Source organism: Glycine soja, chromosome 17 (assembly GCF_004193775.1).
Source record: "Glycine soja cultivar W05 chromosome 17, ASM419377v2, whole genome shotgun sequence".
In the NCBI taxonomy this organism is placed as follows: domain Eukaryota; kingdom Viridiplantae; phylum Streptophyta; class Magnoliopsida; order Fabales; family Fabaceae; genus Glycine; species Glycine soja.
The window spans coordinates 3,348,138-3,366,117 of record NC_041018.1 but is presented as its reverse complement, the minus strand read 5'-3'; the positions used below and the strand labels follow the sequence as shown (position 1 = coordinate 3,366,117).

Genomic DNA, 17,980 nt, shown 5'->3' with positions numbered 1-17,980 from the left:
GTATCACGTAGGATTTTGAAAATATTAATTTTATTCTCATAATTTTTTTATTAATTTGATTCCTAAATAAAATATATTTTTATTAATTCTTAATAATAATTTCGTTAGATAATAATTTGAAATGACCAACAAATTTACACATGTAATTTAATTGAAAATGAAGTAAATAATTTGTGATAATTAAATCCTTAAAAATGAATTAAATAATTTATAATGAATAAACATTACAAAAAATGTAAGTTTTTGCTACTTCATAACTGATCTTCTCAATTTTTTCTATGAAATTAAAGAAAAAATGAAACATCACTAGGTTATAGGATCTTCTGAGTGTGTATTCTAAAAGGTAATAAGAGAAAATAACTAAATATGTTAATCACATAACAGAATTGTCTAATTTTTAATTTGAAAGATGAAAAATAAACTTACCCCAAATTTAAACACTTAAAAAATATAATCAAAATTAAAGAATTTAATTAGAAGGCATTGATGTTACAGATATTTGAAACTCAACTTTAAGTTACTAATCTATCAATACATTAATTTGATTTCAAGTGTATAAACCGAACCCGAAACAATAGCATACACGAAGTGTGGCAGTTACGCAAGTACATACTTTCCGTCTCAATTCAATTTCCCATAAACTTTCTTTGAGGTTCTATCGCTTCGTTAAATTCTCTTTTCTTCTTCTGCCCCCTTTTCCACTTCAATTAGGTATATCGCCGATTCGATTACCAATTTGCTTAAACTCAATCAAGCTTCGCAGCGTCAATCATTCTATTAGAGGTGATCATAATCCATGTAATTCTCGTACTTCATCCCTAGTTATATTTTGTATCAAAACCCTAATTTTACATCCTTCACGCGCTTAATCCTTGTATTTTCTTTGCGCGATTGGTTTTTCTGTTTGCAATTCGATGCTCAGTTCATGTTTTTCCAAAAATTCTTGTTGTCCCTGTTCAATTTTATTTTTTTCCTTGTGCTCCTTCAATAAAGTTTGTAACCTTGGAATTTTCTATTGCAGTTTCGGATTGCTATATTTAAGTAGTTGTAGTGTAGTTTGATTGGTAAATGGCATCCTCCGATGGTAGAGTTACGTATTCTTCACTATCTAAGCTAGAAAACGAGAATACCCATTTTGGCTACGATGATATGAATCATCATGGTGAATCTGTGTGGTCTGAGCCTATGCCTGGCACCCCGTGTGGCCAATTAGGCCCAACGTTCTCTAACAAAGAGTCATTGTATCAGTTTCCCTCCGAGGATGATGACTTGTTTGATGGAGGTTATGAATCAGGTGATGATGCACGCGGTATCGTACCCTCTAACAGGCCTCCTGAGGTGAACTTGAAGAATGTGCTTTCTGGGATCTTTGCTATTTTGACTGGACGGACCAAGGTTCCAAGCATTACTGCAAACCAGCAGCTCCCAAGTTCAAATGTGTCATTTCTTGACTCTGGAAAGAATGGGGATGTTTTCCTTGACTCTTCAGTGTACACACCAAGTGCACCACCGCTTTGTCTGCCTAATGGAAGTGATTATAGTTCTTACAAAGAGGTCTTGGAAGCTGATCCCCCTGAGTGGCTCCCTGATAGTTCTACTACTGTTTGTATGCAGTGTAGTGCTCCTTTTACTGCACTTACCCGGGGTAGACATCATTGCCGGTTTTGTGGGGGGATTTTCTGTCGAACATGTACGAAGGGGCGATGTTTAATGCCTGTTGGGTTCAGGGAAAGGAATCCCCAAAGGGTTTGCGATGCCTGCTATGATCGGCTTGATCCTTTACAGGGTGTTCTTATCAACACCATAAGCAATGCTGCGCAGGGGGCTAAGCATGATGTCATGGACTGGACTTGTGCTAGAGGATGGATTAATCTTCCTATTGGTTTATCTATGGAGCATGAGATTTATAAAGCATCTAATACATTGAGAAACTACTGTCAGGTTAGTTCCATTTGTTTCCAATGATAAAATGTTCTCTGATTACCATTTTATCTAGGTAATATTTTGGATTAATATTTCTCCACTGACTGCCTTACTAATACATCCATCCAATAACTAGGTAAGATTTTTCTGGATATGAGCCTTTACTGCTTTTATCTTACGCGAAATAATTTTCTGTTGGCAGGTGGCCAAATCCAATCCTGAGAAGTCTATCCCTTTAACTGTTCTTAAAAGTGCCAAGGGCTTAGCAATTTTAACAGTTGCTAAAGCTGGTGCACTGGTCTCTTACAAACTGGGCACTGGTTTGGTTGTTGCTCGAAGATCAGATGGATCATGGTCTGCACCGTCAGCAATATTCTCCCTGGGTTTAGGATGGGGTGCTCAGGTAAGGAGAATATATGCGAGTTTAGTTAATTTGTAGAATTTTCTCACTGTGGTTATGTTCACTGATATGGTTTGATAGAAAAAATAGAGAAAGAATACAACAGATTGAGGTGGAGCCATTTTGAAATTTGTGTGTTTAGAATTTCCTTCATTCCTCGATTTTGATTGACATGAATATTCTTTCTGTGACTTATTTATAAACACTCTTGGATTGGTAGTATAACTGACCTCACATATTGGGACAAGGTTTTGTTGTTTTTACTCTTAGATTGGTGGTAACCATTTCTTAGCTATGAATTAATTAAACACTACCCTTATAATAGGAAGGAAGTCAATAGGGAATATAAAAAATCTCTCCGGTCATACATGATTGTGTTGATTTGGTTATAAATTCATTTTTCACTGATGGATTGTATATGTTCATCCTGTATTCCCAGATTGGTGGTGAACTTATGGATTTTATAGTTGTTCTTCGTGATATGAAAGCTGTAAAGACATTCTGCAGTCATATGCATTTTTCTCTTGGTGCTGGTTGTAGTGCTGCAGCAGGGCCTGTTGGGAGAGTGCTTGAAGCAGATATTCGTGCTGGTGACAGAGGCTCTGGCATGTGTTACACTTACAGTTGCAGTAAAGGTAATTATGGTGTTTTTTTTTTTTGGCATACCGTTGGATCTTTTTGCATGTAATGCCAATGACATTTTGAATTTCATTTAAATGCATGGGCATATTTAGGCTGTTAGTATCCAAAGTATGGTTTTCAAATTGAATAGTTTCAACATCTAATCTAATATGCTGTTAAGGTTATGTAATGTTATTAATACTCAAACCTAGGTATCAAGTTTTAAGGAAACTAAGTGGTAGATAATTGCCAGCAACATACACTTTCGAAGTACACACTATTATTGGTGAATTACATGTAGGGTGAGACATTGAGTGTCACTGGGGTTTCAGCTCTGAGGGGTGGTGCTATGATAGGAACTTTGGGTATTATAGAGTGTCTAAGGTTCACATCGACTAGTATGGGATGTTTGGTGGTTAAGTACTTAAAGTGACTTGGTTGCCCTCAGCTAGCTTTTAAGGGAGGGTTCTGCTTGGTGCTTGTCATTGTTCTTTGTCAGTGTCACAATTGCCTTGACACATCATTTATTATTGTTGTTGACTTGTGCGGTTGTGTCTACTACCTTGTTTTTATCATTGTTTCTTATTTTATTTCCATGATTAATGTTTGTGGTAAATGATGTTTGAAAATATAGCTAACAACACGGAATGTTGCAAAACTGTAGGTGCATTTGTGGGAGTTTCTTTGGAAGGAAATATAGTTGCAACCAGGATGGATGCCAATTTGCGCTTCTATGGTGATCCTTACCTCACCACATCTGATATTCTACTGGGAATGGTGGACAGACCAAAGGCTGCTCAACCCATGTATGCCAGTCTTCAAGAACTATATTCCTGTTTACGATTCTAAGCTGGTTTCAATTGCAGAATTGCAAGTGATGTGATAAATAGTGCCTGATGTATATACAGTTCTAGTTCGTGCATGGATTTGTGAAATGTAATTCCAGAAGTCCTCTATATTTGGTTCATATGGATGAGGGATCTCCTCATAATTCGGTTATACATCATATATTTATATTTATTAAAAATGATGCAAATATCCAATACACGAATTTATAATGTGAATATGTTGAACTAATTGTACATAGAGAATCGGTGAAATAGGTTCTATTCGTTTGCCGAATTCTTTTGTTCTTGCTGAGGGATTTTTCTGGAATTGGATTTTCAAGTAGGTAATATTTAAATTTTTTGAGTAAGACATAAAATATAACCAAAAATAAAAATAATAACCTTGTGTTTTAAATTTTGAGAGGACAGTCAATTTCTTTTATTTACTGTTTGTTTGTGATTTAAGATTTTTGCATGAAAATTGGACCTTTTATGTCTACCAATAAGATTCCTTCCCCGGAGTTTGAATCACTTATGACCTATGTTACCAGTTGCATTAATTCTTATGTTCAAACTTGTTTTTTGTTTGGTTATCAGTTAGAATTAATTTTGCACACCATGCCATGCGTTTTAATATAAAAATTTAAAATTGTAGTTAAGATGATTTTAGATATGTATTTTAATCATGTATAATATTTTTGAATTACTTACATTAAGATTTAAACTAGATAGACTAATAGTGTGTTTGATTTTATGGTAGAAAATTAAGGTGAGTCATGGTAAAAGTAACGATTGTATAAATTGATTTATTAGTGTGTTTGATTTGATGGTGGAAAATCATAATAAAATAACTAATTGAATAAATTAATTTATAGTATGTTTGATTTGTTGGTAGAAAGTCATAATAAGTTTATCACAAAAGTAACTAATTGTATAAATTGATCTATAGTATGTTTGATTTGATGATGGAAAATCATATTAAATTTATCATAAAAAGTAATTATTTGTTGTTTTGAAAAATCGTGGTGATACATCAATCCAAACTCATACTAATAGTTTATTTCACCGTTTGTGAAGGTTCGAATCTATTTTTGTCCCTCATAAAAAAGTCTCTTAACGCAGGCCAATGTTAGCAAAATTCATTCCAAATTTCCGCGCGTCTCGAGATGTGATTTCATTTCTTAGAGTTCTTCTATTCCTGACATTTTGTTTCCTTCTTCTAACGGATGTTATAGGGGCTTATTTTATTCATGTTTAGCTTTTGTTTTATTTCCCTTATATATACATAAAAAAACTTTTCCAAATTAAAAAAATACTAATTTTTTAATTTACAATTCAATTTGTAAAAATCCATGATATTAATGAATTCAAGCTTGTATTCTGTTCTAATTTTTCTCTCTTAAACTTTTGTGTATTCTGGTCAGGAAATGCTGGTTCTATATTCCTATTGATAATATGATTAAAATTGTATTTTTTTTTATATCTTGGGACACCGAGTCAATAAATTTCCGACTCAATACGTGATCATTTTTTTTTTCCTTTTCTTTGTTTTTGATTTGTAAAATTCCTAAATAATGCAAAATTTACTCGAAAGCTTTCGTTCCCTTTATCACACTCTTTCATGCGTATATTTAATAAAGTTGGAAATCGTCAAATCGAGCATATATATCATCAACTTGGCCAATCCAACTCTCAACACACTAATACTATTAACTTTTTGAAACTGCATGATTTATCATGTGACAGAGACTTTTTCGTGAATTTTTTTATATTAAAATACAATTATTTAAGAAGGATATAAATTAATATTATTTTCTTTCCTTGTAAACTCAGCAAAATATTAGTATGAGTTAAAAATTAATTTTTTACCGCTGTGTAAATACTTGAAAGAAAAACTTTAATGATGTTTTATTTAATTTAAATAAGATTATTTTTCATGAAAGATGTACATCATCCAAACAAAAAGAAAAATCTATTTTTTGCTCCATTTCATTTTCCCTTTCCATTTTGAGTTTCATGTCATTTAATTTTCTTCCATTTTAGACAAAAATATACATTCATTTTATAGGTATAAAATTTATGTCAATAAATTTATTGCAGTTCTACTTTTGAAAACTATAGCAATGGATAGTTTTAGTCACACGTCATTTTAGCAAAAGTAGGTCAAATTTCTCGTGACTGTGAAAGGAGAAAAAATAAAACAAATAATCGTGAACATGAGAAAAGAAACTACTAGTTCAAAAAAAAAAAGAGAGAGAGAGAAAATGACACCACGTATTTATTATAATATTTACAGAACCACGTGTAATTATACAAGCTGGTAGATTTACAGATATACAAAGCGCGTGGCGGTTGGTTGGTATTTCTTCTAACAACTTTAAACAAAATAATAACAACAATAATGTATAAAAAATAAGAACAATAAATTAACATAAAAAAGTAAACTGATTGCTCAAGTAAAATTTTAGTTTCGAATCAAATGTGAAAAGAGGAAAAAATTCTACTAAAAATAATTAGTTAATTCTTAGATGAAAATTAATCATCAATATCCATATCCATATCAATATGATGGTTAAAAAATTATCAATAATAAACATCAGAAAATAAAGAATAAAGAATGAAAAATAACATGAGTTAGTAAGTGTCGGATACGCACGTGATAAGGTGTGGCGCCAAGCGAACGAGGATTTTCTATTTGCTTTGCTTTTGGTGTGTCAGTCTCTTTCTCTTCCCTTCATTCAAAATCTGTTTTTTTTTTCTTCATAAAAATAAAATAATAATAATAGTTTTATGATTATTATTTATTTTTTTATTTGTTCACTCACTGTTTGTAATTATTACACTCTGCTGGGTGTTTCTGGAGGGGGTTGTGGATCTGATTTCGGTTGTTTGTGGTTTCAGTTCCCCCAAAGTCGCTGTCTTTACATGCATGCTCAGATTTTAACGGTTAATTGCTTTGTGGGTCGGTGACAAAGTGGAGAAATTTTGAGAACTAGCTTAGGGTGATGCTGATTCTGTGCTCGTTTGCTTGAGTGGTTGGTGTTTTTGCATTTGGGTCATTGTTTTGGATTGAATTTGCTTCTGGGTATGCTGGGAATTGAGGCATTGAGCTGAGTTGACTAAAAGATCATATGAACTGAGATGATGGGGTTTCGCTTTCCATGGCGGTGGCCAATGATGGCCTCTGCCTTTTGGTCCGGAACTTAGTCTGAACAATTTCATTTGGTAACTATATACAATCTGTTTTATTGCTAGCTGTTATTGACTTTCTAGTTTTGTTTTCAGTTTGTGGACTAGTTGCAATAGTAATATTACTTGATTTTATGTTTACTATTTCATTGTTCTTTGATCAACTTTAAATTTTAACCCCTTACAAGTGTATTTATTGTTGTTACTTATGGTTTATGTAACTGTTGTGTTGACTTAGTTTTGACTTGGTTGTCCAGTTCTTGAGACTCAATGAATTGATTTCCTCTCGACTTTTGTAGTAGTATATAGTGAATATTGCTGGCTATCAAATCGTTATATTTTTAAAGGAAAAAAATGGTGATTGCTGGATATACTAGTGCAAGAATGTGTTGGTTTTCCACTTTCCCTTGATTTCGATTTTTGAAGAATATTTATTTGTTTACCAGGATATGGTTCTCAACAGCATCATAGATCAGATGGAATGTTAACAAGGCTGGTCAATGAGGGACTCATAATGAGAGGGCTTGGGTTGAATCACAGTCCATGGGCACCCCGGACAAGAAAGTATCTGACTTTGTTGATGTAGTTAGGTCTTGGATCCCTCGAAGGGCGGAACCACCAAATGTGTCGAGGGACTTCTGGATGCCTGATCAGAGTTGTAGGGTATGCTATGAGTGTGATTCACAGTTCACAATATTCAACCGCAGGCACCACTGTCGAATCTGTGGTCGAGTTTTCTGTGCAAAATGCACTGCCAATTCTGTTCCTGTGCCATCGGACGAGCCAAATACTGGCCGCGAAGATTTGGAGAGGATAAGGGTCTGTAACTATTGTTTTAAACAATGGGAGCAAGTAGCTACAGTTGATAATAATGGAAGTGCAGATCTTTCAGCCACCCCTTGTCTCAGCCCTTCACCATCTACAACAAGCTTGGTCAGCACTAAGTCCAGTTGCACCTGTCATAGTAGCAGCAGCACTGCTGGTTCAGTTCCTTATACAACTGGGCCTTATCAGCGTGTGCCGTATAGTCCCCATCAATCTTCACAAATGAATCAGATAACAGACGAGCAAGAAAATTTGAATTCTGGGAGGAGTGCAAATCCCTCTGAGTCTGTAGGGAATGTGACTTCTAACCAATTTGGCTATTGCTTCAGCAGGTACTCTTTCTTTTTTGTTTATTTTTTCAGATTGCTGAATGTAATTGTCTTTCCATTCCCTGTAAGTATTTGGAGTCATTTTCTGATGCTGATGAAAACATCCACATCAAGTAAAGATAAAATAAGGCTGAAAATGAGCTAGAGTTTTTGCTTATTGAGAATCTGGTTGTACATAGATGAATGTTAGTCTGGCAAAGATGTGTTTTTGTATGGCTGTGCTAAGATGGGGATTTTATAAGGCTGTGCTACAAAGTTTTGATGTGAATGTGATCATGTGCTAATCTAGAGATGAACCTAATGGTGCTGATAGAGGGTGATCTTTTAGTACTGAAAAAGAGGGTGTCTAGATAGGATCTTGTTTCAAATTAGTTCTTAATGTCATTTGTAGTAGAAATATATATTTGACTAGTTCTTAATGATGGTAAATTCTGCTGTTGTCGTCAAACTTTCTGTTTTTCTGTTCTTACTGTTATTTTATGTTTATTCTTCTGAACCAGGAGTGATGATGAGGATGATGATTATGGTGCTTATCATTCTGATACAGAATCAAGGCATTATTCTCATGCCCATGACTACGACGATCCAGTTAACATTCATGGGGTTGACCATGTCTATGGGCCACATCAAATGCATCCTGATGAAGATAACATTCAGGAAAAAAGCTCGAGTTGCCTAACCCAATCACAGAATCTTGATCTAGAAGGTGTAGCTGGAATTCAAGCACCTGGGAAAGAAGACGATGAGCCTGATCATGCTGATGGATGTGAAACTTCTCCTTATCATGAGGAGAGCAATTATGCAGAGCCTGTGGATTTTGAGAATAATGGACAACTGTGGATACCTCCTGAGCCAGAAGATGAAGAGGATGATAGAGAAGCTGTTCTTTTTGATGATGATGAAGATGAAGGTACTACTGGAGGTGGGGAATGGGGATATCTACGATCCTCCACTAGTTTTGGTTCTGGAGAATGTCGTAGCAGAGATAAAACAACTGAAGATCATAGGAAGGCCATGAAGACTGTAGTGGAAGGGCATTTTAGAGCTCTAGTAGCTCAGCTCTTACAAGTGGAGAACCTAACTACTTGTGATGAAGATGGAAAAGAGACTTGGTTGGATATAATTACTGCTTTGTCTTGGGAAGCTGCTACACTTCTGAAGCCAGATACGAGCAGAGGTGGAGGTATGGATCCTGGTGGCTATGTAAAGGTTAAATGCATAGCTTGTGGACATCGAAATGAAAGGTAATTGTCAACAACCAACTATCCCAAATGCTTAAGCTCTTAGGTGAAGATACAAATGGTTATATATGTACATATTATATTTCTAACAGTAATGTTAGTGGAGAAAAAAAAATTGATTAATGTGCTGACCTACATGCTGCTAGATCTTTTATTTGTTCTTTTGTTTAAGTATTTTGGTAGATTTTATCCGATTTTTAGGTTTGTGCTGCTGACAACTATGCTTCTAATTTATTTCTGGGTTTTCCATGTACCAGTAATAAAAATAAACTCAGAAAAAAATGTAATGATAGTATATTGCTCCCTTGAGACAAAAAAAGAATACACGAATGAAACAAAACGTGCATTGCTTACTTTTTCTTTTCCCTCTTTCCTATTCTGTATGGATAGTTCATATTTGTCACAAAAGTTATGCTGGCAAAATCCATTTTATGGAGTAGATGGATAACTCCAGTATGTTGAAGGACAGTTGATGTCTTCTCCTCTTGTTAATCCTTTTCTTCCCTTAATTGTTATTTCTTGGCTTATTTCCCTTTTTAGTTGGAATAGTTTGTTGCCTTATTCTGGGCAAACAGTTATGAGCCTAAGTACAGAATACTTGTTTGCATCTTTTGTCTGCTGAAGTGAAGTGTTTAAACTTCAAATTCATTGTGCTTGTTTGGGGAATGAGCTATGGGACCTGGGGCAATCTAAGGATGGTAGAGTATTATATTTCTTTATTTTATTGTTACTTTTTATTTCTTGGCTTATTTCCCTTTTTAGTTGGAATAGTTTGTTGCCTGTAATATGGCCTTATTCTGGGCTAGCAGTTATGAGCCGAAGTCTATATAATGTAAATACCTTTGCACTGTAAAATTATCAATAATAATATTCAGAAATTCTTCTTTTGAGTTAGAGACTACACTGGTATGGACCTGCTTTCTTAATAATAAAAGATACATGACGCGTGAGCAGCCTGGTGAATGGAAAAGTGCGTCATCTGCTTCATATGATTGTTGTTTTGCAAGAAGTCTTTATAAGTTTGTTCGTTATCTGTTCTATCTGTCTCTGTATAGTCTTGATGTTCTAGTTTTCTATGTCCAGCATGGTGGTTAAAGGAGTTGTATGTAAAAAGAATGTGGCTCATCGGCGAATGACAGCAAAAATTGATAAACCACGTTTTCTAATACTTGGCGGTGCTTTGGAGTATCAGCGTGTTTCTAACCAGTTGTCAAGTGTTGATACTTTGTTACAGCAGGTTCTCTCCACCCAACCAGCTCTTAAAACTTGATAATTTTATGTCAAATATGCATGTTGTTACTGGCCTTACATGTGAATAATCTATCCTTGGATCTGACTTCTATTACCTGACGTCACCTTGTAGGATAAAACTTGATTGTCATAGTCTTGTTTGTTATAATAATATTCCTGAATTTTATTATCTTTTTACTTATTCCCAGGAGATGGACCATTTGAAAATGGCAGTAGCAAGGATTGATGCTCATCACCCCAATGTTCTTTTGGTGGAAAAGTCAGTATCTCGTTATGCTCAAGAATACCTTCTTGCTAAAGACATATCACTTGTTCTGAATATTAAAAAGCCACTTTTAGAGCGTATTGCCCGTTGTACTGGTGCACAGATTGTCCCTTCAATTGATCATCTGACCTCTCAGAAGCTGGGATATTGCGAAACATTCCATGTAGACAAATTTTTTGAGGAGCATGGTAGTGCCGGGCAAGGTGGGAAAAAATCAACAAAGACTTTGATGTTCTTTGAGGGTTGCCCAAAACCTTTAGGTTGCACTGTAAGTTCAATAACTTCACATATTCTGGGACACAAAATTAAGTGTTGGTACATACACATTATTACAGTCTTTGAATTACTCTATTAGTCTTGTGTCTTTGTTATCTTGATAGTTTATTAGTTATCTGTTATCTGAAATTTTTGATAGATCCTTTACCAATACTTTCACATGATCATAGGCTCGATAAAAGACAGGTGACAACTACCAAGAAGGAAAATTTTGTATAATTTATGTAGCTATTTAGGTCTGAATTGTGCTCCTTCGAACAACTGATTAAATATTATGTTGTATAACCACGCCAGACAATTAAGCTGATGATGGCAAAGGGAACCAAAAATCATTTAAAATTAGGCAATTAGCTCATAAATTCATGAATTGCAACTTTTAAAATTCATTACATAACATTATGTTTCTAGTGGAGCTGTTCCTACTTTATTGTTTGCCTTCTTCACTACTGGTTGAAGTTAAACGCATATGCAATTGTCTATTCTTGATTAACCTAACAAGGACTTGTAAAGAAAAGTTGTTGTTTGTTGCTTTTCTATTTCTCCTCCTCTATATTTTTATTTATTTATTATGTGTATTTTTTTTGCTTTACTTTGAAGATCTTGCTGAAGGGTGCCAATGGGGATGAGTTGAAGAAGGTGAAACATGTGATCCAATATGGAATCTTTGCAGCCTATCATCTGGCGCTGGAGACATCTTTTCTGGCTGATGAAGGTGCTTCACCTCTAGAGTTTCCCTTGAAATCTCCCATAACCGTTGCATTACCCGATAAACCATCTAGTACTGTGAGATCCATTTCCACTATCCCTGGATTTTCTGTTCTTACTGCTAGAGAGTCTCAGGGAGCAAAACCTTTTAAAGAAGTACCAAAATCAAATGATATCTACAAGACTGAAAGAACCCCATCTAGCTGCAGTGAGTCCACTGAAAGATTATTGGTGGGTGACTCAATCCATATGCATGAAGTGTCTGGAGGTATCACCCAATTGGCTCTGGATATGCCATCTTCCAACTGCAATAGTTTCGTTTCAAATACTTCTTCTAAGGAGAATGATAAGAAATGTCCCAAGGAATTTTTTCAATACAGACCAGATGAGAGAAGGGAAACTATGTTGAACAATGGTCTTATTTCAAATTCTTTCGGTACCTTTGAGTCTTCACAGCAAGATGGCAATAGCCACCTCAGAGCTGCAGCATTGTTTGCTAATCAAGGAGCTAACCCTGAGCCACCTAATGTAAAACATGACACTAATAATTTTAATAACAATAATGATCATGATGATATGATACATTCAAAAGAAGATTTTCCTCCCTCAACTTCTGACCATCAGAGTATTTTGGTCTTTTTATCAACACGTTGTGTGTGGAAAGGAACTGTTTGTGAAAGGTCCCATCTTGTAAGAATTAAATACTATGGAAGTTCTGATAAGCCTTTGGGACGGTTTTTGAGAGATCAACTACTTGATCCGGTATTTGTTCTTCCAAATTATTTCTTTCGTTAAATAAATTTTATCAACAATGGTTACCGTATGACCTCACAACTGATATGTTTCTTTATTAGAGTTACACATGCTGCTCATGTGAGTTACCATCAGAAGCTCATGTTCATTGTTATACTCATCGGCAAGGCAGCCTGACAATTTGTGTTAAGAAATTGGAGTTTGCTTTACCAGGAGAACGAGAAGGTAAAATTTGGATGTGGCACAGGTGCCTGAAATGCCCTCGCATACATGGTTTTCCTCCTGCTACACGAAGAATAGTTATGTCTGATGCTGCCTGGGGCTTATCCTTTGGGAAATTTTTGGAGCTGAGTTTTTCAAATCATGCAGCAGCAAGCAGGGTTGCAAGTTGTGGTCATTCTCTCCACAGAGATTGTTTAAGATTCTATGGGTACACTTTTCTCCTCCTAAATTGAATCTATAATAAATTGGCTTGTGGTTGAATATTTTTGCTTGGAAGAGTAAAGGGGGGAGTCAAAGAGTGCTTTAAACACTTATTCTTGGGAATGTGAACTTAGGAATTTAATATTTTCATGTTTGTTACAAGCTATAAAAAATTATTCCTAGGACTGTTTATGCCAAGAAAAGTAACAATACTTTGTTTTACTCCATTTTTATTCCCATAATGAAGGGTGAGTAAGTTATATTACCATGAGAATATGGGAAGGTATTTTCTAACCTAATTATAACTTCCATTTCTACTCTATTATTTTATTATTAATTATTTTGAATTTTAAATAATATTTCTGGGATTGTTAAAATTTAGCCAAATGGATTTTTGAATGCGCTCAAGAATAACATTCCTGGTTATAGTATTCCTAACAATACAATATTATACCTTGAAACAAATGCCTGCAATGTAATTAAAGGAATATTTAAGAGCAGTTAGTTGACGGTGAACTGTATCATTTAGGATTGTGAAGCACTTGAAATACTCACAAGTCAGACTATCAAATAAAAATGATTTATATACAACTTTTGGTTGTCTTCTTGAATAGTTGTTTTCTGTGTGCAGTTTTGGGAAGATGGTTGCCTGCTTTCGTTATGCTTCAATTCACCTTCATTCTGTTTATCTCCCCCCATCTAAACTTGAATTCAACTATGATAGTCAGGACTGGCTACAAAAAGAAGCAAATGAGGTTGGTAGCTATTCTTAGTTGAAATATAGAATCCCCTTCTGAATCCTTCTGTATTTATGAGATTGTTGATCTTGTCCACCAGCTGCATAACAAGGCTGAAATACTGTTTAGTGAAGTGTGCAACACACTGCATCAAATTTCAGAGAAGGTTTCAGGTCCTGTGTTGCAGGAGGGTGGAAATAGGGTGTCAGATTTTAGGAATCTAATTGCTGAACTTAAAGGGATGCTGCAGTATGAGAAAGAAGAATTTGAGGTAGGTGGTTTGAGACTGAGTTCATTTCCCCTTTTTAATTACTCATCCCCCCCCCACCCCCCCACACGCACTATTTAAAAAAAGTTTCCTTAGGATTTTTTTTAACACTTTTGTTCTTTTCATAAAATCCCTGATAAATTGATAGGGTTCATTGTAATTTTGTTGATTTTTGGATTTTCCTTGCTTGACTAATTCCTAGTTATAATGTTGAATTACTTAGGACTCATTACAAAAGTTGCTGCATAAAGAGGGAAAAGCTGGTCAGCCTGTGATTGATATTCTAGAGCTCAATAAGTTGCGCAGGCATATCCTTATCCATTCTTATGTTTGGGACCAGCGCTTGATATATGCATCCAATTTAAGTAAAATTATTCTTCAAGAAAACTTGAAGAGCTTAAATCATAGGGAGAAGTTGCTTGGTTCTAGGGAAAAGGTTGTCGAGGCCGATGTTGCCACTAGGCCTGCAAGAGGCCATAGCAGTTGTGATTCCTTTCTTTTGGAAACAAAACCTGATGGAAACCTAAATTTAGAAAACACTAGCCACCTTAGTCACCCTGTGGTTAAAAGTGAGGACAAGGGTAAAGACACAAATCATGATAAGGTTGACCTTTCTCTTTCTGGTGGTGCAAATATCAATGATAAATCTGATTCTGTGGAGTTTGGAGGGGCTGTACGGAAGGCTTTGTCTGAGGGGGAATCTCCAGTTGTGGCTAATTTATCTGATACCCTTGATGCTGCATGGACAGGTGAAGGTCATCCTACAAATTCATCACTCAAAGAAAATGGTTGTCTACCTCCCGATGCAGCAGCTGTGGCTGTTCATTCACCTGTGGCAAATATAGTTACATCAAAATCAAATTCTAATATTTATACTGCTAATATAGGTGGGGTTGAGGCAGGATGCACTAATTACTCTAAATTGCTTTCCAAGGGACTTGATACTACATGGAAAGGAATACCTTTTGCAAACGTCTTTGGTTCATTCAACAAAACTTCTTCCTTCAATACAGAGAAGCTTGTTGAGTACAATCCAGTCCACATTTTATCATTTCGAGAGTTGGAGCGCCAGACTGGTGCTAGACTGCTTCTTCCAGCTGGCACTAATGATACCATAGTGCCTGTCTACGATGATGAACCCACTAGTGTTATAGCGTATGTGCTTGTGTCAATGGATTATCATATGCAGATGTTAGAATATGATAGACCTAAAGACAGTGGAGACAGTTCAATTTCATTGCCACTCTTTGATTCAACAAGTCTACTTTCTCTTAACTCTTTTGATGAGACAATTACTAATACCTACAGAAGTCTGGGCTCTTTTGAGGAGAACGTGTTATCCACTTCTGGGTCTCGGAGTTTGCCGGCTGGGGATCCATTCTCATACACAAAGGATTTGCATGCAAGAGTTTCTTTTACTGATGATAGCTCCCTTGGAAAAGTGAAATATACTGTAACTTGCTACTATGCAAAGAGATTTGAGGCTTTAAGAAGAACTTGTTGCCCTTCTGAGTTAGATTTTGTGCGGTCCCTTAGTCGTTGTAAAAAGTGGGGAGCTCAGGGAGGAAAGAGCAATGTTTTCTTTGCAAAAACCCTGGACGATAGATTTATTATCAAGCAGGTTACAAAAACAGAGCTCGAGTCATTTACTAAGTTTGCACCTGCTTATTTTAAGTATCTATCTGAGTCAATCAGTACAGGGAGTCCAACTTGTCTTGCAAAGATCTTGGGCATTTATCAGGTACTTTTTGTTAATTAAAGAGTTGGCTTGAATCTTTCTTGTGAACAGCCAATTGTTTTTCCTAGTGCAAATCATTGATGTTTTTCTGTTCTCATTGGGTGTGTTACACTCTTCTCTGTGAAGGTAACATCAAAGCACCTCAAAGGAGGGAAGGAAACAAAGATGGATGTTTTGGTTATGGAAAACCTTCTTTACAGGCGTAACATTAGACGACTTTATGACCTCAAAGGTTCTTCCCGATCACGGTACAATCCAGATACAAGTGGGAGCAATAAAGTGCTGCTGGATCAGAATCTCATTGAAGCTATGCCAACCTCTCCAATATTTGTTGGGAACAAGGCAAAGCGGTTGCTTGAGAGGGCCGTGTGGAATGACACTGCCTTCCTTGCAGTAAGTCTGATGCCCTTCACAAGTTTAATTCTTTACAGTCTAGCATTTAGGTGTACTTTCATGGATTTTCTTGCAGCTTCCTTTTCCTTCTTTGCAAATTTATGATGTTAGGAGGGAGAACTTATGATTAGATATATTAGATATGTGTGTGCTAACTAATAAATAGTGTATAAGCTACATCTTTGGGAGTATTTTAAATTTAATAAATCCATGCTATGGCTTACTAACATATTCCTTAAAATCAAGTGGGAGTATATTAGCCTCCAGATGCATTAATTAGAGTGCATATGAAACATCCATTAATATTGTACATATTGTTGCAGTCAATATATGTGATGGACTACTCATTGCTGGTTGGAGTGGATGAGGAAAAGCATGAGCTGGTTTTAGGTATCATTGATTTTATGAGGCAGTATACATGGGACAAACACCTTGAAACTTGGGTGAAGACCTCAGGCATCCTTGGTGGACCCAAGAACACTTCTCCAACTGTTATATCACCACAGCAGTACAAGAAACGGTTTAGGAAAGCCATGAGCTTGTATTTTCTTATGGTGCCAGATCAATGGTCCCCTCCAGAGTTACACCCCAGTGGGTCCCAATCTGACATTTGCGACGAAAATGCGTGAGGCATGGGACCCATTTCATTGATGTGGTCAAAGTTTGAATCTTGTAAATGTCAGTACCATTCCATTGGCACGGGTCTCTCCTTCCTTCCTTATGTCCATTATATTTGTCTGCTGCATAATGCAGCTGCTGTTGATTTGTGTTACCACAGATTGTTGAAAGGGTAACTAAGTGTACAGTGATTCCCCTCTTTATATATATATATATATATATATATATATATATTATATCTTGTATTAAATCTCTTGATCTGTCGTAATTTTGATCTAAAGTTCACAACCTATCGAATGGTGTTTGAATTGTGCACACTGCGTTTCTTTTTCTACGGATGTGAAAGGCGTTGATAAATTCTTACAATTCACTGTTATGTGACCCGTGTGGAAGTATATATTTGAAAATTGTTTCTTTGTTATTTATGCTATTCCCTTACCATCTTAACATGCCAAGTAATAATTTAAGTAAGCTACTATTATTTTAGTTCCTAAAATTCGTAAAATTGTGTGGCGGTGTTAGTTCCTAAAATTAGAAAAATGTTACTTCCTCCCCATATATTAGCTTTTCAATTAATTACCTTTTATTCATTTATATCCTAATAATATTAACGAACAAAGATTATAATTAGTTAATGACAGTAAGATTAATTTTGTAAAATTATTATATATATATATATATATATATATATATATATATATTTGTATAAAATATCTAAGATGACACTTATTATGGATTAAGAGTAAATAAATCTTGAAATTAAAAGTACAATCATTTTAATCTTTGACCTACAACTTATCATTCTTGTTCCAAAATTCCATGTTAGTTAGATGATTATACTATTTTAGAAATATTTTCCGAAATGCTTTATTCCCAAAAAAAGTTAATGCTCACATTTGAAAGTTTCTATTTTCATGAGCTGAGTATCTCATATTTCCATAAAAATGAAAGTTACATATTTTCACTACATTTTTTTTTTCACTTTTACTTTTTCATTTATTCTTCTAAAACTATTAAATATCATCCATACATGTCTATGATAATAGCATTCCTTTAAACATCCGGTGATTAAATCAGACTCAAAAGTTGCTTTATCCTCAATCAGGCGGGGTTGTGATCCTGCTCATGCTTGCTTCAATCTAATTTCGGTGATCAAATAGTCTGAAGATGAGGGGGGTCAGTTCTCTTGGAGCCATGC

General features: G+C 35.3%; 2 protein-coding genes across 3 annotated transcripts; both read left to right on the top strand.

Moving 5' to 3' along the window:
• The first annotated feature begins 569 nt into the window (after positions 1–569).
• LOC114393795 lies at positions 570–4,010 on the top strand. Of its 2 annotated transcripts, none has more exons than XM_028355251.1 (5): positions 570–783; positions 1,022–1,941; positions 2,126–2,326; positions 2,763–2,958; positions 3,609–4,010. In XM_028355251.1, exons 2-5 carry the CDS (start codon positions 1,069–1,071, stop codon positions 3,791–3,793), a joined length of 1,455 nt encoding a protein of 484 aa, XP_028211052.1. In that variant the 5' UTR covers positions 570–783; positions 1,022–1,068; the 3' UTR covers positions 3,794–4,010. The 2 variants fall into 2 exon arrangements, with proteins under 2 accessions (XP_028211052.1, XP_028211050.1); XM_028355249.1 differs by having other exon boundaries at positions 570–798.
• A 2,542-nt stretch (positions 4,011–6,552) lies between these two features.
• Positions 6,553–17,148, top strand: LOC114393222 (1-phosphatidylinositol-3-phosphate 5-kinase FAB1B-like). The gene is made up of 12 exons (XM_028354485.1): positions 6,553–6,996; positions 7,407–8,117; positions 8,615–9,358; positions 10,439–10,592; positions 10,795–11,139; positions 11,745–12,614; positions 12,707–13,035; positions 13,660–13,783; positions 13,866–14,036; positions 14,257–15,774; positions 15,898–16,164; positions 16,488–17,148. The coding sequence occupies exons 2-12, from the start codon at positions 7,504–7,506 to the stop codon at positions 16,791–16,793; spliced, it is 5,442 nt and encodes a 1,813-aa protein (XP_028210286.1). The 5' UTR covers positions 6,553–6,996; positions 7,407–7,503; the 3' UTR covers positions 16,794–17,148.
• The last annotated feature ends 832 nt before the right edge of the window (positions 17,149–17,980 follow it).

Excerpts from the sequence above, each read along its gene's own strand:
- LOC114393795 (XM_028355251.1), top strand. The coding sequence starts at position 1,069 with ATGGCATCCTCCGATGGTAGAGTTACGTATTCTTCACTATCTAAGCTA. Across the intron at positions 1,942-2,125 it reads CATTGAGAAACTACTGTCAG|GTGGCCAAATCCAATCCTGA; the intron begins GTTAGTTCCATT and ends TTCTGTTGGCAG. Across the intron at positions 2,327-2,762 it reads GTTTAGGATGGGGTGCTCAG|ATTGGTGGTGAACTTATGGA; the intron begins GTAAGGAGAATA and ends CTGTATTCCCAG.
- LOC114393222 (XM_028354485.1), top strand. The coding sequence starts at position 7,504 with ATGGGCACCCCGGACAAGAAAGTATCTGACTTTGTTGATGTAGTTAGG. Across the intron at positions 8,118-8,614 it reads TTTGGCTATTGCTTCAGCAG|GAGTGATGATGAGGATGATG; the intron begins GTACTCTTTCTT and ends CTTCTGAACCAG. Across the intron at positions 9,359-10,438 it reads TGTGGACATCGAAATGAAAG|CATGGTGGTTAAAGGAGTTG; the intron begins GTAATTGTCAAC and ends TTCTATGTCCAG.